Genomic DNA, 20,065 nt, shown 5'->3' with positions numbered 1-20,065 from the left:
ACGGGATCGGAGTGCCGCCATAAAACGCACTCTGTGGTTGTTACAAGGAGTGCAATGTGCGTTCAGTTATAGGCGACTAGGCATGGCCCCCTGTACAGCAGCCATAACGTGAGGTTGATGATGGTCGGTGAAAGCGCGTGTCCTGTAATAACATTGAGAACTTGCACTACGAATATTGGGTAGAAGCTTCTGCGCGGGGCCCATTACACAGGGGGTAATTACGGCTGTCGGTGCCATTAAAATAATTACTGGCACCAGTAAAGTGGCTTGCAGCAGTATGGAGATGAACAGCAGGAGTTCGGTTGTAAAAATGCCAAGAGCCAAGCTGGGAGGCGTGAGCACCTCCATACCTATGTACTTTCCACTCTTTCAAACCGAGCACGAACAGGCAAAACCGTGCAATTATTACCTTTTCCTCATTTTGTATTAGAAATATGCTATTTTTTTAGCTGTAAATATTAATCTCTATTAGGACGGCAGTTCACAGGATGAATTCGTTTGTATTGTAACTGCTTTCAGTTCTTTTAGAAGGATGATTGCAGTTTCAGTAGATTGTTACATGCTAATCAATTTTAAACAACCAATGTAATTATTTTCAATGTGTTTGTCAGTTTAACTTTGGTCCGTCAGTTTGCTTCGGAACAGTCGTCACAAGGCACCCTATGTTAAATCTATTAGGCCCCTGCACGAGGCTGACAAGAGCAGAGTGGTTGCTAACTGCACTCGTTATTACACGGAGGCAGACATTCTCTCGCCATACCGTTTAGGCACTTGTATTGTTAAGGGACTGAACTCAGATTTACCTAAAGTAACAAGCTGCAGCACTCGCTAAGCCAAGTTTGGTTTGCCTCATGGCCATGCAGGTTGAAATTCCAGTCATTGCCTGTGGGTTTTTAATGCTCATATTTGGGTACCTTTGTAATAATGTCACCGCGTTTGAGGATCATTTCAATTAATATTGAAGTTTAAATCGGGGCTTTGCAGGTGTTGAATGTTAGGTTAGAAGAAGGAAAGTTCATTATCAAATAAACTTTAAAATGACATCTGGCTGAAACGTATTCTGACATAAGCCTACCCTCTGGCTGATATCCAACTTCACACGGTGACAACCAGAAAACAAGAATTTACAATGCAATCAGTTTCGCATTACTGAAGGTTTGATGGTTGTTGAAACGTGTTTGGGTACGTAAAGAGGGGGTTTTCACTACCCGACATCTTCACACATGCCCTCTTCCAAGGAGGGCTCCCCTGTCATCAACCTTACTCTCTTGGCAGGTAGCGGTCCCAAAGTTAATCTGCCACCTGATTTATCCTACGCCCTAAATTGCCGATGCCCGTTAACGTTGTCTGACACCTCTACACAGTTCTGGCTATTTAGCAAACAGCAGATTGGTTGCTCTTCAGAACTGGTGCTTGATAGTCTGAGATTGATGCTTAGGAATATTGAAGAACTTTTAATTTAGGTTTCTAATTCTGCTTATCAACTGTCCTTAAACTGTTCATATCTTAAGTCTTCGGTAAATGTGCAACATTAGTTGTTGAATAGGTAGATGCGCATACGCACTATAATTCATATAGAATAACTATTTTACTGCAAATATAGTAAGAACAAATGGAGACGGGACATTTATTGCCCATTTGTGTTCAAGGGACACACTTGCTGGCTTCCTGTTTTAATGTTTGTAAGACCCATAGCAGGTCAACTAACCATTATACAGGGCCTTTATCTGGATGAGTGTTGTGTATTATTCTGGCATACGTGATTGAAAGTATTGTAAAAGTGAGATGGATAATTTTAGTAAACATGGAGCAGAACTTCACTCTGGAGATATTACACGGGTTTGTGCTTGAGAGCCTAGGAAATCACCAGTGGGTAACTGCTAAATAATCTGCAGCATTGCTGTGCAATTCAGTGGTGCTGTGCATTCATTGGCATTTAGATAGATAACCCATTTTCTTTCCTTGTCCTTGTTTTTGACATGCCTTTGGTCCCTAAGTGTGTTAACTCTCAAATTCGAATATTACGTGTTTTGAAAGTTACGCACAGCAGGAATTGCACGTTTTGACTGGTTGATTATGGACATAGATTACTAGAGGATTGCAATGCATATATATTTTAATTTTAGTAGACGAGAGGGGCTGGGGGTGAGAGGTAATATGTGCACACAGGGTGGGGATGTTCTCAGATTCAAATTGAGCATAGTAAAATAAATTTTTTCTATGGTAGGTGGCGGACAGCTCGCTAATACCCCTACACTGGCTTTGCTTAGTCTCTTTGAAAATTTGGCAATCAGCAGATGTGCAAAGTGTTTAGATACTGAAGCCAGGCTGATGCACCTAGGGCAACAAAGTGAGAGGCATGGACAGAGGTTCCAGTGGTGCAAAATACGGTGTAGGGACCTTGGGTGATATGTTTTAATATCACAGTGTCTATTGAAGACTGTATGCGGCCCATTCTATGGGGTTCATCCAGTGCGCTCAATTGGCCAACATAACCTCTCTGCTGAGGTCATACAGGATTGTTATGTATTCGTAGGAGGTGTTCTTGTGACTGTGATAAGGTAGAATTGTACTTAAGCTTACAACTGCTGAAGAGACCATTTTTAAAACTGCAGTAAAGTAAATCAATTAAATGTGGTATGAGAACCATAGTGATCCTTGTAAGTGGGTGGTGAGGGACAAGAAATGCGTTACTTACCTGTAACAGCAGTTATCCAGTATTGGTGTCTTTCATAGATTCACATGCCTGAATCATTCCCCGTCGTCGAGATGGGAGCCCCGGTAATAGAAAAGTAATGTCCTAAAGACATACATAGAGAAAAATAGGCCTAAGGGCCTTGCCTTAGTAGCCTATCTATGTCCTTTTGTAAAAAGGACCAAATTTCCAAAGGTAGCCAATCAGCTACCACCTCCCTCTAGAACCTTCCTGCCAGGAGCCTCAGTCTCTCAGATTTTCGTACGCACCAAGCTAGGTAGACGTAACATATGCTCTGTAGTGAGAGATGAGTCCTTCCTGGGGAGGTGGGAGGGTTGCATGTGAATCTATGAAAGACACCAATACTGGATAACTGCTGTTACAGGTAAGTAACGCATTTCTTATCCAGTATTATGGGTGTCTTTCATAGATTCACATGCCTGAATCAGAATAGCAAGCAATACATTATGCACATATGCGATGGAATATAACAGTCTGAGATAATACATATCATGTGACTAGATACCATCAGTAATATAAAGAGTAAAGTAAATAAATGTGCATACCATTGCAGGACGGTGGGAAGTAGGAAGGCTCATCTTACTGGAAGAGATGGCGAAGTACAGCTTGGCCCACAGCTGCATCCTGCATCAGTTCCGTGTCCAGGCAGTAGTGTCTGGTAAAGGTGTGCGGCGATTTCCAGGTGGCCGCTCTGCAGATGTCCAGAATCGGTACACCAGCGAATAGTGCTGCCGATGTGGACACAGCTCTCGTGGAATGTGCTCGGACTGAGGAATGTAATGGACGTCCGGCTTTGTCATGACAAAATGCAATTGTTGCCGATATCCATCTGGAAATGGATTGTTTGGAGAGTGGCATGCCTTTTCTCGGCCTGCTGAAGGCAACGAAAAGTTGTTTGGTCTTTCTGAAAGCTTTCGTTTTGTCCAGGTAAAATTTTAGACATCTCTTAATGTCCAAAGAGTGAAGAGATCTTTCCGCCACTGTGCCTGGGTTCGGGAAGAATGAGCGAAGCACAAGTGGTTCATTGAGATGGAAGTCCGAGGGGACTTTAGGAATGAAACGGGGGTTGGTTCTTAATATGACTCTGTCCTCTCTAAATTGCAAGAAAGGATCCTGTATCGAAAGAGCTTGCAACTCACTGACTCTTCTGGCTGATGTTAAAGCTAAAAGAAGTGCAGTTTTCCAGGAAATGTATTTGATTTCAGCCCTATGGATAGGTTCAAATGGATGTTTCATTAATTGATTGAGTACAATATTCAGATGCCACGTTGGTGGTATTCGTCTTGGTCTAGGGAAAGATCTGTAAAGCCCTTTAAGAAACTGTTTTATCAGTCTGTTGGACCATAGTGAAGGGCCTTTTGAAGACCTTGTGAAGCGTGAGATTGCTGCCAGGTGTACCCTGATGGAAGCATGCGCAAGACCTGTTTGGGCCAGATGCAGGAGATAAGGCAGTATCTGCTCTGGGGTGATCCTGAACGGGTGTATATTGTTGTCTTTACACCAAATACAAAATCGTTTCCATTTCAAGGAATAAGTTTTGTTCGTGCTAACTGCTCTTGCTTTAGCTAGGACTTCCTTGCACTCCTGCGGGATGCTTAGGTGACAGAATTCTCGGTACTCAGGAGCCAAGCCGATAATCTGAGAGATGTCAGATTCGGGTGGAGTATCTGGCCTTTGGACATCGAGAGTAGAGAGGGATGTTGAGGCAGTTGGATTGATGGACGGACTGAGAGGCGACGGAGGTCCGCGAACCAATGTTGTCTCGGCCAGTATGGGGCAATGAGAATCAATGTGCAATGCTCCATTTTCATCTTCCGGATGACTCTGCTTATCAGGGGAAATGGCGGAAATGCGTACGCAAACACGTTGCGCCATGCGATGGAAAATGCATTTCCTAATGACCCCTGTTGGGGATGCCAGCTTGTGAAGCTGTGGCATTTTTTGTTCTTCTTGGTGGCGAAGAGGTCTATTTGTGGTTTTCCCCATGCCGAGAAGATGTTGTCTAGAACTTGTTGGTTCAGTTCCCATTCGTGGGACATTGACCTCTGTCTGCTGAGAGCGTCTGCTATGACGTTGTCTTTTCCTGGGACATACTCTGATGTTAATGTGATGTTGTTGAGCAGTAGCCAGTTCCAAATTTTTTGTGATTCGCGAGACAGCGTCAGCGAGCGTGTCCCTCCCTGCTTGTTTAAGTAGTGCATTGTGGTCGTGTTGTCCGTCCTCACTAGCACTGCTGAATTTTTGATGCGAGGGAGGAATGCCTGTAGGGAGTGAAGGACTGCACGTAGTTCTAGGAGGTTGATATGCAGAGCCTTCTCTTGCTCCGACCATCTGCCGCTGATTTGTAAGTCTTGAAGGACTGCACCCCATCCTTCGAGAGATGCGTCCGTCGTTATGACGTGTGGAGTTTCTGGTAACAAGAACGTGAGACCTTTGGATAGGTTCTTGAGCTTCATCCACCAACCCAGCGTCTCGGATATTTGTCGAGTGACGACAATGTGATCCTCGAAGGAATCTGTACATTGGGTCCACTGTTTGGTCAGGGCCTCCTGAAGGGGGCGCATTCTGAGCCGACAGTGAGGGATGAGTAGAATGCAGGAAGACATCATCCCTAGAAGAGATTTGAAAATCCTTACTTTGATGGTTGGTTTTGAAGATATTGCGGTAGCTAGAGTCATCAGTTTGTTTTTTCTTTCCAGAGACGGGAAAGCTTTGGAGGAAATGGTGTTTATAGTGGCCCCCAGAAATGTTATTATCCTGGTGGGTTGTAAAGTAGATTTTTCGAAGTTGAGAGTCAAACCTAGGGTCCGGAAAATATCGAGACAGGCGTTGGAAGACAGCTGCGCGTCGGTGAGAGACGGTGCTTTCACCAGCCAGTCGTCCAGGTAGGGGAAGACCTGGTGATTCTGTTGTCTCAGGTAAGCTGCCACAGGAGCCAGGCACTTTGTAAAAATGCGAGGCGCTGATTTGAGGCCAAATGGGAGGATACAAAATTGGTAGTGGAGACCTGCTACTTCGAATCGCAGGAATTTTTTGTGTTGTCTGTGTATTGGGACATGGTAATATGCATCTTGCAGGTCCAAAGATGTCATAAAGTCTCCTTCCTCCAGGGAGCCTAGGATTTCCTGGATAGTCACCATTCGAAACGATTGGCTTTTCAGGAAGGCATTGAGCGCCCTGAGATCTAGAATGGGCCTCCATTTCTTCTTTTTCTGTTGGATTAAAAAGAAGCGGGAATAAAATCCCTTTCCCTTTTGAGCTGATGGGACTCGCTCTATTGCTCCCTTTTTTATCATGGAAGAGATTTCCTTCAGTAACATACGAAGGTGTTTGTGATGATGTTTGTGAGGAGGGGTTAACGGTGGGATGGAGTTGAATTCCAAGGTGTGACCGTGTTGAATCAATTGAAGTACCCACCGATCCGTCGTAATCATTTTCCAATTTTGTAGGAAATGTGTCAGCTTGCCACCAATTTTGAGCGGACAGGACGGTGGGGGGACTGGCTGCGGGAAATGGTCATTGTCTTCCACCAGCCGTCTTCTTTTGCGATTTGCCCCTGAAGTTCTGTCTCCCGTAGGGGGTCTGACGACTTTGTTGTTGCTGTCGCTGCGGATATTGTGAGCGATTTTGATTATATGAGTATGTGGATTTGCCTTGATAGGATCCTCTGTATGTGGATTGTCCTCTTCCTCTGTGCCCTCGAAAGGACTGGTTTCTGAATTGTAAAGTCCCGAGGGCCCTTGCAGTATCGGTGTCTTTCTTAATCGTCTGCAAGGCTTCATCTATTTTAGCTCCAAATAGTTGTTGTCCGTCATAGGGCATATCTACAACTTTGGTTTGTACCTCTTGCCTGAAGGACGTCGCTTTGAGCCATCCTTGTCTGCGCAAAACTGCGGCGCCTGCAAGCTGTCTGAAGCCTGTCATGGCGACATCGACAGCTGAATCTATGATTTCTGATGCTGACATTTGACCTTCATGAAGGAGTGCCTGGACCTCATCTTTCAAGTTGTCAGGCACGTGCGTGAGATATGTGTAGAAGTTCGGATGCTGATCTGCAACACGTATTTGCTCTATGCCCCCGTCTAGATTTATTTAAAAAAGAAATCGAATGTTTTAGAAAGCGAAATTGTATTAACCCCAGGAACTATTCTACTAGGAGTCAATGTTGAGGATGTACGGCCTTTTTCTGGGAGAGAATTTTTGTTTGTCGCTATGTCTATTATGAGACTATGTATAGCCTCTGCATGGATTGATCCCGTACCGCCTACTTTTCATAAATGGTTGGCTAAGTTACTAATAACACATAAAGTTGAGAAAGAGATATATGCAAGTAAGGGAAAAAGAGGAAGGAAGGTAGGTAAGATAATATGGGATCCCATAACTCGATGGAAGGAGGAATAATTGTATGAAATATAGGCTTGTCTAGAGATAAGGAAATTATAACTCGGTGTAAGCACAATATCAATGTCATACAATATGAAAGTACACTATGTCCCAATTTAGGTTATCTTTGTGTCCTAATTTGCTTTTTGTAATATCTACCTCGCCTGTTGATATTTTATGTACTGGTTTTTAGTTTGGTCTTTGAATGTTTTGTTTATACTTTTTCCCTCGTTCTTTCTGTATTAATGAAGCCGTGCCTTGTATATAACTGCAAAATACTCTAATAAAAAAATTAAAAAAAAAAAAAAAAAGAGATATGGAGCAATATCTTCCCATAGTTGCCTATTGTATCTGCCCAGCAGAGCAATGGCGTTGGCCACTTTGACCGTCATGGCTGACGTTGTGGAGAAGCGTTTGCCTATGCCATCCAATTTCCTGCCCTCCTTGTCTGGTGGTGCTGACAGTGGCGAGGATGGGTTTCTGGAGTTCTTCTGGGCGGCTTGAGTGACGACCGAATCTGGTTTTGGATGTGAATTAAAACAAGTGGGTGCCGTTGACGGAGCTCTATATTTTTTGTCCAGTCTAGGGACCACAATTGCAACAGATGCAGGAGTTTGCATGAGTTGTAGCCCCTGTTCCCAGATATGTTCTATTATGGGAATGGACCTTGCCTCCTTCCTTATGGGGTCTTTGAAGTCATACAAGAAACAATCCGTTACTTTTGTTTCCATTGCCATGTGAAATCTAGTGGCCGCTCTCTCTATTAAATTGTGGAATCCACCGATATCCACTGGTGGAGAGTCTGATGTGCTGGGTTCCGGTGTGGCCGGAGAATGAGCAACGTAATCCTCATCATCTCTGTTTTGAGAGAGGTCATCTCTAACCTCACCTTCCTCAGGAGGTTCGTCGTCATCATCAGAGGATTGTATGTTGTGAACCTGTTCACTATCTTGAGGAATAACCAAAGGCGCTGGTCTTGCCCTTGGTGATCTTTGCTGTTTGGAAGATTCTTGAGAATTGTCATGTGAAGGTGTCGCCGACGATTCTGGGAATCGCTTTTTATAGTCTGTGATCAGGAATTGAAGATCATTAACTATCTCAGCCAGCAATACGATCATTGGAGTGACTTGAGTATGTACCTGAGCCCGAACAGTTTCTTCCGTAAAAATTACATCATCTCCGTCATCGTCAGTACTCTGGCATTTGACATTGAGATCTGACGGGCTAGTAGCTTGTTCGAATTGTTCATCATCTGATTCGTCAGCTTGTAGTATGTAAGAAGGAAGCAGTGATTGAACTCTACTGGGTGATGTCAATTCGGGTGTAATAGGGAGTTTGGTGACCTTTTTTGATGGAATTAACTCCGCTTTTTTCCATGGCGTCGATGTCGTCGTCGACGAGGTCGTCGACGGTGTCGTCGACGAGGTCGTCGACGGTGTCGTCGACGGTATCGACGTCGACCGTTTTTCAAGCGTCGAGTGTCCCTTCGCCGATGAAGCTGTCGTCGACGTGGCGGTCGTCGACGGTGCGGCTGTCGACGATGTCTTCGTCGACGCGATCGTCGACGGTGCCTTCGCCGTCGTCGATGCGGTCGTCGACGGTACTTTCGCCGTCGTCGATGTGGTCGTCGACGGCAGTTTTGTTGTCGGCGGCGTAGTAGCCGTCGACGGTGCAGTTGTCGTCGGCGGTGCTCCTACCGTCGTCGGTGTCTTCGTCGACGATGCGGTGGACGTCGACTGAATTCTCGTCGACGATGTCGGTGTTTTCTGTTTTGTCGACGTCGACGGTGATGACGACGGAGTTTTGACAAACGATTGCTGTTTTTTAATAAGTACAATCGACGATATTGGCTTACCCGTCGTCGACGAGTGGGTGGTCGTCGTCGTTGAAGTCAAGGCTGACGATGCCACCGTCGTCGAGACTGTCGTCGTCGATGTGGAAACATAGTTCGTTTTTCTTGAAGAGAATGTCATGGAAGTAGACGACGAGGACTGCGATGGCTTTCTGAAGGTTGCAGCATCCTTCACCGACGTGTCAGATCTTGCCTCAGAAGACTTTGAAGTAGTCTTTTTGTGAGGGACGTCTGGATGGCCAGGGGAAGCCTCCCTTGGCCTTTTTAAGGACAGTTTTGAGGAAACTGAAGCCATTTCACTGCCCTCCGAGGAGAGCACCTCATCATCTCTGGTTTTGAGTCTGTTTAACCAGAGGAGCAGTCTGCCTTCTCTATCCTTAAGTGTTTTGGTAGAGAATGTTCTACATACCCTGCAGTCCTTTACTGTGTGGTCAGGGTAGAGGCAGTAGAGGCAAGTCTCATGCTTGTCGTCGACGTGCAGTCTCTTCTCGCCACAAGAAGAACAAGTTCTGAAGAGTCCTTTTTTCTGTTGATCAGCCATAGTTGAAGTATAATCCAAGTTTTTTGAAGAAAAGTTGAGAATTTGAAGAAACCTGAGGAGAGCTCAGGTGGGGACTCCCTAGCACAACGTGCGGTAGAAAATCTGAGAGACTGAGGCTCCTGGCAGGAAGGTTCTAGAGGGAGGTGGTAGCTGATTGGCTACCTTTGGAAATTTGGTCCTTTTTACAAAAGGACATAGATAGGCTACTAAGGCAAGGCCCTTAGGCCTATTTTTCTCTATGTATGTCTTTAGGACATTACTTTTCTATTACCGGGGCTCCCATCTCGACGACGGGGAATGATTCAGGCATGTGAATCTATGAAAGACACCCATAATACTGGATAAAAGGATATAACTGGAGAAGAAGCAGGCTATCAAGTATAGTTAGGAAATTTGGTATCCATTAGCCCAGGTTTTAGTTTGTAAAGAAAGAAAATGCCCTTTCCAAACCACAGAGACTTTCCGTTTGACAGACACATTTTCCTGAATGTACAACCTTCATCTGACCCCCACCACTTCCATGCGCTCTCTTTTTAATATATCTAATATTTTAAGTGCTCCTCATTCCAGATGAGGCGCATTCACCTGAGCTTGACAATTTCTCAAAACAAAGATCAATCATGATTACTCGGTTGTTTTGACCGGACACTGTAAAGCAGCTGCCTCAGAATAGGATGCCTGCAGCTAACATGCTTCCCTTTAGGGAGATGCGTAGACTTCCAGCATACAGTGGAAAATATAGCCAGACACTGCAGGTAAAGTCAACATTGGTTGTAAAAAGTTTATTAGGCATGAAGGCAGGTCTGCAGAGAAATCTTGTGGTGTAGATTTGCTCGAGTTATAAGTAGGATTACAAGTTTAGTGGCATTTACCCGTTTTACATCTGTATTTATCCATATTTATTTGTGATTATTTTGTTTGCCTTTACTCATATTTGTTTTGGGGTTTATTAGGAAAATAAGCTGCAACTATTATAATTCCTTGTTTATTTATGCCATTAATGTGCACTCATACCAACATTAGTTTTAATGTTGTAAGTGCCCTCACCTATGATACATGATGCGCAAGCACTAACAATAATATAAAAAAGTGCACTCCGCAGTTAATGTTGTAAGTGCCCTCACCTACGATACATGATGAGCAAGCACTAACACTAATATAAAAAAAGGGCACTCCGCAGTTGTTTAAACTTATTAGGAAACTTTGTACATTAACAGAAACACCTATGAATAAGCACAGTCACTGCCCTAGTAGTCATGAATAACTGTACTGGAAATTGTTACACAAACGAAGCCTGTGAATTTCACTCCTTCTGCATGCTTCTCAGCCAGTAGACGCTAGCTTATATTTCTCCAGTTTGTTTTCAATTCGTTAGCCCTTCTGAAAGTCCATCTCCTTTTAGTCGCCCCCTAACCAACTTCCCTAGCCTCCCTCCGCCTCTCGCTACCTTCGCGCTATTCTCTTCTCCTGCACTCTCCTCCTTTCTCTGCACCCCTCAATCTTCTCTTCCTTTAAACGCCCTCAGTCCCCTTCCTTCACCTCAATTCACCACCCGCCCCGCTGCCCTTTCGATCCTGTCATTTGTACATGTTAATGACATTAAATGACCCCTTCCCCCCCCCTATTCATCCCCTGCAGGCTCAGGATGCTGGGCGGTGGGGGAAGGGCTTCCTTGCAGTTAGCCTGGGTTGTTCCTGCCACCGATGGGCCATCTTCTCGATGCCACGCCCCGCAAAACAAAGTTTTGGAGCCAACCCAGCACTGGGATGGCAAAATAGGGTCAAGTTATTCATGGCTTTCTTGTACTTGGGAATACAAGGGGATTAACCAGCCCTCCTCGTGATAAGCCACTGTGAGACAGCAGAAGCCCCCATGCCCATAGCCCCTCCCCCAGCGACTGGGCCATATGGCATCCTGCTACTCTGCTCGGCTACCGTCCTGGATTGGTTCACCCTTTAATGTGATAATTCCAGGAAGAGTCGCGGATGCCCTGCCGTCTGGGGCCTGCTGTATTTGAAGGCGGCCTGGTAGCCAGAGGGGGCCATCCCAGGCCCTGGCCTTACAGAAGCACTGAGTTATGCCAACTCATCTCTTAAGGGTCAACACTCACTCATTTTAGCCAAATGACCCAATATGGCAAACTTTTTTTCTATAATCTCCCTTCCAAAATGTGTGCACACTAATAAGACACTGAAATCCAAATCCTCGACTTTCTGTACAAAAATCTCTTTGCTAAGAACTTATCATATCCCTCCTGTTGTCTCCAAGCGATGTAAATAACGGATGTTAACTATCACACACATTAGTGATATTCCATTTAATGATAGAAGGCTGGGAGGGTGCTTATGCTTTATTAGGACCAAAATAGTGACCTGCAAGTCACCCAGATGTCAGCGATGAGCATTTAATTGGTGGAACCATCTTTCAGGCTAGTGTAGTCAAGGTACAAATATCAAAGGGGGAAGGGATCACTTGTCCTGAGTAACCAGAGTTTTGTTCTCTTATTGGGTTCCGGTGCCGATTAAAAAATCCCTCATTCACGTACCAAGGCTCGATAGGCGGTATATCTTGGTTCTCCACCTTGTTAGCAACGTGAAAGCATCATCATAGGGTTTGATTGTATGCTTCCTCCACCCAGAGGTAACCACTGGTTAGTACAGTAGTGGGTCAGTGATCAAAAACTTTAGGGGGTGTGCAATTAAAAAGGCTTCATAACCAGTGTTTGATAATTTTAATTGGTGCTGGAAGGAATGCCTGGTTAAAAAGATTAGGCGTGCGTAGGAAGCTTGATTATGGGGCTTCCGCACTGAGTTATGTCCATAAAAAGGTCGACATGTTTCAGCCACAGGTTGCCCGCATGGGTCAAGTTGGCTTTCTTCAGGACCTAGTATCTCTATTGTGAAAAGAAAAAGGTGAAGTGACCTTGAGTTTCAGGTCGGATTCATAGAATGATTTTTCTATAATTACCTTTTTTTTATCAACTTTATTGGGTATGTATAAACAAGCAAAATTCATTGGTAGCAGCTCATCAATCAGTATACACAGCAGATCTAGAACAGTAAAAGGTACGGGTAGGGTCAGTCCAATCCAGTCTAGCAGTACCTCGTACAGAACGGGTGCATCAGTGCATGGTACAGAAGAGCAACAGATAATCATGGCGGTAGCATATTGAACCATTTCCCCCACACTTTAGGAAATAACTCTGGGCACCCTCGAGCTTCAAATTAAAGTACCTTTTAAGGGATAAGTGATCGCCTTTTCGGGCGTGCTGAGAGTAGGATGTAAAAGGAGAGCTAGAGCAGTGGGAAAAGTTGTCACATATACCTGAATAGAGTTGTACCTGGCCGCTCACAATGCTATCTCAACCCCCATGGAGTGGGTCTGGAACCACCACCAGGCAGGAGAAGAACTTGTGCATTGGAAAGGCAATAATTGGAAGAAAGCCTTCTTCAAAGGCCAAAAGGAGTGTAAGTATTGCAGCTAAGACCCCCGACTTTTAGAACACTTCTGGACCAAGAGGAGACTCAGCCAAGGAGAAGAGCTGTAAGGGTGAATACTGCCCCTTTGCTGTGTGTTACTTTGCTGGGTTGGCCTGCAGTTGCTGCTTCTGCTTTGGAGAGGAAAAAACTGGACTTTGCTGTATCCTTCTTGTGAAGTTTATCCAAGGGCTTGTGTGCGCTTGACTCCTGGTAAGAAGTTTCAGGGACACAAAAGACAACCTACAGCACCTGCACTCCACTGCTGGGAGTTCTGACCTGCCAAGTGGTGCCAACTCCAGTTCTGGGCCCTTGGAGGTGTTTGCTGAGCTATAACCTGGAAAAAAAGCATCGCTGACGGTTGCCTGCAGCAATGCCGTGGTCACCGCTTACTGGGGGAGAGCAGCACCAACCCACACTACACTGCACCCCTATTCCCACAGACTACAACATTTCACGCGGTCATCGACACTGCTGCCTGCTCGGTGGACACAGACTTCGACTACACCGCAGTCCTGGTCTCATCAACGACGACGATGATTTGCACCATCAGATGATGCTGCCTGCACCGTGGTTACAAAGTAATGGGTATGACTCAAACACCACCAGGACCTGAGAAAATTACAGTACCTGCCATTTACTATCCACCTGTGAACCACATACACACAACATACACCCCCACATTTAGGTTTCGAAAATATAGGCAAATAATCCCAGCGTGGAAAAGGGGACAGACCTTCATTGTGGAGAAACAGTAGGCAGTCTCTCCACAGAGCAGCAAGTACCAAGATGTCTTTCTGGACTAGAACCACACTGCAACCACTGCCAATCATATCACAATCTGGGTTGAGAAGGTAGCAGTCACTCCCACTCAGAAAAAGGGAGCACTTTGTGCCCCATGATATAGGAGCATAACTCTGTTCACACAAAAAAAAAACAGTAGACTATGGGAGCTCATAGATTCTCAAAGCCATCCAAACCGGATGTGCTATTACGTTCAGACTATTTTGTAATTAACTCAACAGTTCTTCTCAGAAATAGTTTTAAGTGTCCACAGATATTGATTGTTACTAGACCAAATCTTGAAAGCATAATGAAATGGGGCCTAACGAAATAATGTTTAACTTTCATTAAAGCTGAACTGTGTCTAGATTTAACTGCAATTGAAGTTAATCTCAAGCCTATTCCGTGTGCCTTAATTCATTGGCTTTGCCACTTCTGCTCAGCACAAATCGTTCTGTTCAGCGCCATTAGTCTGATGTAGCAAAAAAACATATTTAAAGTATTTTAAAAGTGACCCAAATAAAATATGGAGCACTCAGGTTCTTAACGTTAATGTTTCTCTTTATGAACACTATACACTGTATGAGCCCCCAAAATAGTGCGCGAGATAATCTTCCCCCTCTGACTACTTAACGACTGTCCTTCGTTTAACCACATTCGGATCACTTGTTCTTGGGAACAATGCCAGGGTTTACTATAGAGGCACTGCATATCTGAAAAGGAAGACAATCGAAGTCAAGTTAGTCAGGCGATGACCTGAAACAGGACCCAGGATGTTTGTTTCTGGGTAAGGGAGGGCATTACATGAGGAACAGAGTCAAGACTCATTTGCATATGGCTGGGAACAGACTGGGATGGCACAGTGAGCAAAACAACTATTGATTTAACCCAGATCTGTGACAGAGGGTTAATGATGGACTATGTTCAGCATTCCATCCATCTTTTTGTGTCACGTTTAAATATATACCGTGTTCACTCGATTTGTGACCTCATTTGGGAGAAACCTTTTAATCTTGCTGCTCATTAGCTCAATTGTCCAAGATGCAAGAGTTGAATGTAGGTTTTAAATGATTTTTGTATGTTCTCCTTTCGTTTTCCCAGAATGTCCTCTACTTATATACTATGGGCATTAACATCGATATTTACTATGATTTGTTGGGATTAACGTAGTAGTGGGCTCATATTCTGAAGGATGAACTTTACTCAGTAATCATGTACTTCACTTTATTTTTGGGGCCAAGATCCTTTTTCAATAGCCTAGACAAAGGTAAACGGCATTTGGAGGTTTCCATCTTTCTTTTAGGAATATAGAGGAATTAGCAGTACTTTAACGATAAGGGCATACTTTGTTTGCTTGTGTATGAATACCCTCATCCAGGAATGCAAATCTCACGAAACTGGAAGAAAAATGTGGATTCTGACATCACACACTGCAAATAAGTAGATTGCAGTTATGTTGCTTTTTTACACTTTCTTATGCTTTAGGTCTGCATGCCCAAGTCATTTAGAATATGTAAAGATTATATTCTTTGTATGCTTTTATGTACTGTTCGAGGGCTGATTATTCTTCCAAACAATGTGTACAATTGCCATTACATACTTTCAACTTTGATTTCCGTTATCAAATGGCTACGGCTACTAAGTGCCCAGGCTGCTTTACTGCGACACCTTTCTGTTCAAAATGGGAAGTGCATAAATGCACTTGCAATGTGGAATTACTCTTGCACTTTTTTCAAAGCGTTTACTTCATAATGACATTTCTCGAAGCATGGATACACAGAAGTGTGATATTCAGAAGTATAGACATTTCTAATAGACAAACGATTATGTAATGCAATGTTTTTCTTTCATAAATAGGGGAATTTAATGAGTTCCGTGCATGGAACTGGACTCCATTTCACTCTGTCTGAATGTGTAGCGTAAGTGTACAGTAAACTATTCTCTATAACATCCGAATACAGGCCATCACCCATGCTGTACCTTTCTTTCTAGCCGTTGAATTACTTGTCCTGGTCTGTAGAGGAGATTTGTCCTGAACGACCAGTGTCCCTTCCTTCAATCTTCTGGATGACATTTCTACAGCACAGGCCCAACAAAATCGGTTTAAATGAAAGAAATGCAACACAACATAGAAAGTAAATTAATTTCCGAGATAAGTCTATTTTAAAGTTAATTGAATATATTGTTTATCAGTGAAATTATCTGCTACAGACTAACATGTTTGCAAGAGAGGGAAGACATTCAAACGCGTAGTTAAAACACTTGCTTTAGGTCTTATAAACGTTAGTCACTGCAACATTAATGTCCTTTTCTGAAAGAACAAAGGTGGAAGGGCTAGCAGCTAAAATGCACGACACAAATATGTTCCACATAGGCATAGTACAAGCCATTTGGTGTACAATGATACTAAAAAAAAAAACTGGAAACAGCCCTTGTCCTCTCTTCCCTAAGCCTCAAACTACTGGGTGTCTTGAAAAGCAATAACTACTTTGGGCCCAAGTACATCATATAACTCAGTTCTCCAGAGGACCTTTAGGCGAATATGCACCATCAGCAAAACTATCATCCGCTGAATCCTTAAAATAAGAAATAACAGACGTGTCAAGGTATACATTGAAAAAACACATTTCTGACCAATTTTAATTTCTTTGCTACTTATCGGTGACTGACAAACTCACTTTCTATGTACAAATAAACCGTGTAAAGCCAAGTTCCGCTTTTGTAATCTGATTTCACGTGGGCTACGCTGGCAAAATGCAATTTAAAGGGGCGAGAGCCCGAGCAGCCAGAGCGCAGCCAACACGGTTTACATTTTAATGTTTAAGTTAAATCACAAAGAACTCTGAAAATCCTGCATCATCGTAGAGGGAAATCAAAATATAAACAATGCTGGAGCGGCACCGACTTCGAGTCAAACCACACTCCCACCTTTCTACATCATGTTGTAGATGGCTTTGTTTTCTCGATGGCGCGACTGTCCCACTGGGACACAATCCGCTTCCAGCAGGAATTAAAAGGAGAGGAAAAAGACGTGCCCTTAGGTAGTAAATAATACCTTCTCTATGAGAAAGTCTGTTTCCATTAAACACCGACACACAAATAACAAGAAATATCTTAAAAGGTTGGCTTCAAAAACAGATTACCAATGCAGCGTTTCAACTTCGCCCTTACTCTGCTAGTAAAAACTTCTCGGCGACTGTTCAGCTGGATTTTCAAAAAGCACCAACAGTGAATATTCCAATTGGAATGTAGAACCATTGAGAGAAGCTGAGCGATGCTGTGATCGGGTAGTGTTTCTACTTCCGTTCAGTCCATCAGCATGCCCAGATTACGAACTGCAAATTTGGAGGTTTTTCTGTGGAATCTGGCAATTCTGCCCCGAACACGTGTTCTAAACAGAAACCTTCATTTTGGACAGCAAAGGGTCTGTGTGGGGACATTTGTTCGCTACAAGCTGGTAAAGGTGAAGGGGGGGGGGGGAGGATATATCTATAATAACGTTATTACTGGCAGAAGATTGCTCTCATTTCAAATTTCATGCAGATTGGTAAAGGAAAATAGATCTATAATAACTATTACTGGCAGAAGATTGCTCTCATTTCAAATTTCATGCAGATTGGTTAAGGAAGCCAAAGTTATTTGTGGTGCTACATTATCCATTATATGTGCCACAGAATTGTTTGCTCTCCACTACAGCAAAACTTGAACGGAAATACACGCAACTTGGCTCTCAGGAAAAAAAAAAAGATGCATTTTGTTTGAATTCGAGGCTCACAAACAGTCTCACAAATCGTGTTATGGATGTAAAAGGCGTTTGACAACGTAGCGATGCCACAGGGCATGGTACTGGTGGAAGGGCACTTATCTGATAAGCTGCTTGTTAATCAAGAAGCTACTTGGCAAGGCAGGACATCTCAGCAGAATTTCGTCCACATCACATAGTAAGAGAAAGAACCTTTATCTGGATAGCTCTAGTAAGACTTGAGAATGGCCTGTGCCTACACGAAGGCAAATTGATACTTTAGAGTTGAGTGCAAAGCTTGCAAATGCGGTTTATTTGGATGTCTCGTAAATGACTGATTTGCACCCAAGACCCTCCATTTAAACAGGTACCGTATGCATAAACCTTAATCTTAACTGCCTGTGGAAGACAAAGGAACAAGCACAAACACATATCTCTAAACATCCACAGGGCTAACTAAGACGAGAATAAGATGGGTACATTTCAACAAACTATCTGGGGGACAAAGAAAGACACAAATTTACTGAAAGGAGGAAAGGCTTGAATTATCCCTATAGTGGAAAGAGAGCAGAGTCCAGGAAGTGGTAAGTAGACAGACTAGTGCTGTCTCTTCCCAAGACAAAAAGTTGTTTAAAAAACGTTTTTCACTTTGTGTTTACTGTCTATGCCTGTGGTTGTTAGTTAAAAAATGTAGTTTTAGCCTGCCTGTAATTGCATATTTTATCACCTGTGTTGTGTTTTAAATTTGTGGTTTTCTCTCCCCATGATTGCCTCCATTTAGTGTGTTGAATTGTGGGATTTGCAGTCCAACCTCTGTAGTTTGTCCCTCATTCCTTGGTGACAATTCTGTTTTCCCTCCAAATTTGTCCTTTGCTCTGTGCTAAGACCTGTATGTTAAAACAGTGCACTCCCAGCCACCATTTTGTGTTCATAAGCCAGTGAAACCAGCAGCCCTGCTCCCCCCCCCCCAAGCAACAGGGATTTTTCTACATCAGAGGGTGCTTCTGTGAGCTGTTTAAACTGTGTTTTACTAGGGCCTGTGCACTTCGTTTTTTGGCCAGCAGGGGGAGTAAAGTTGTATTCAAACAGTATTGTTAGATTTTATGTAAGTGAGGCCCTTACCTGTCTCCTAGGAGATTCTGAACAGGAGAAGCAGCTTCCAACTTCCTGGCCAGCAAACCTTGTCTGAGGTCGTTGGGACCTTAAATGGTCTGCTAGTGGTTGGTACAGGTCTACACTGATTGATGGTTGTATCTGGTGTTTCTATTGGATTAGGGTTAATGCCCTCATTGGTTGGGTATTTGAGGGTTCTGATTGGTTTCTGGGTCTGTGATTCAATCATTGTAGGGTTGGGGCTAGGGTTAGGATTTCTATTGGAAGTAGGGACTAGGGCTTCCTATGTTATTGGTTGTTGGGAGTAGGGTGGAACTAGGGCTAGGGTTAGACCTTTAATTGGAAGTAGTGATTAGGGCTTCTGGTGTGATTGGTTGCTGGACTAGGTGTGGGACTAAGAGTAGGGTTAGGCTTTCTATTGGAAGTAGGGTCTAGGGCTACCTGTGCCATTGGTTGCATGGACTTGTTTTGGGACTACTGGTAGGGCTAGGGCCTTTATTGGACATAGAGATCAGGGTTTTTGAACTGATTGGGTGCTTGGACTAGGGCTAAGATTGGCTGTAATGTCCTGGTCTCCTATTGGTTAGTGATTGGATAGTGTTAGGGCTAGGGTTCCCTTTGGCTGAAGGGGTAACCTGATTACTAGGGCTATAAAAAAGGCCAGGCTTAGGGCGTCTCAGCCCGGGCATTGAGGCTTAGGGAAGAGAGGACAAGGGCTGTTTCCAGTTTGAGCCTGGTAAGGGCAGAGAAGACTAGGGCAGTTTCCTGTTCGAGCCTCGTCGGGACTAGAGCCAGAAATGCTGCCCTTTCTCTCATTTAGCAATACCCAGACCACACCATTCACATCCACAAACAGAGCAACACACACACCAAATGTACACCACCCACAACACTATGCACAGATTAATGTACCAGCCTGCACTACACACCCAACAAAACCACATCTACACACCCTACTAGCCCAACTACCACACACATCCACCATCTACAAACAGTACACAACTCTATCCTATACCACTAACCAATACACTCATCACTAACACAACACCAATCTGCACCATACACAACTACAACCCATTCAGACACACTCTCCCTGCTGTAATTACACCTAACAGACCACCTTTTATCACTAACAAACGTATAATCATCCTTCCATCAGTTGTCCAACAAACACCTTCCTACCATAATAACACTAACGCAAAACACACACACTGCACACCACCACTCTTCGTAACTCTTGCAACAAACCAGTCTAAGATAAACACTCACCTCTACTTCATTCCCTCCTACACACAACATACACTCTCCTCAAACACATCACCACCCCCTCTACGTTACATCCTCCTCACAAACAATACTACACAACCAAATCCATTGCATGAAACATACATCGGCCGCCCTTTTCACTACTCCTGAAAAGCAAAACATCACACACACCAGCACAACAAGATCTTCAAAG

The 20,065-nt window shown here is 43.8% G+C and overlaps 1 protein-coding gene across 14 annotated transcripts in view; it reads right to left on the bottom strand.

Annotated features, from left to right (window-relative positions):
- Positions 1-20,065, bottom strand: part of TDRD6 (tudor domain containing 6) — a 2,679,339-nt gene that overhangs the window by 1,652,321 nt on the left and 1,006,953 nt on the right. For 11 of the 14 annotated variants that reach the window (XM_078647669.1, XM_078647663.1, XM_078647665.1 and 8 more), the window contains one exon: positions 15,732-15,827. The exons of the other annotated variants lie outside the window; for them this stretch is intronic. In XM_078647669.1, coding sequence (XP_078503795.1) covers positions 15,732-15,827 — 96 coding nt within the window. The remainder of the gene's footprint in view (positions 1-15,731; positions 15,828-20,065) is intronic. 14 annotated transcript variants of the gene reach the window in all.

The sequence above is a fragment of the Lissotriton helveticus genome, chromosome 6 (assembly GCF_964261635.1).
Source record: "Lissotriton helveticus chromosome 6, aLisHel1.1, whole genome shotgun sequence".
Classification (NCBI taxonomy): Eukaryota; Metazoa; Chordata; class Amphibia; order Caudata; family Salamandridae; genus Lissotriton; species Lissotriton helveticus.
Note: the sequence above shows the minus strand (reverse complement) of the source record. Positions and strands in the feature narration are given on the sequence as shown.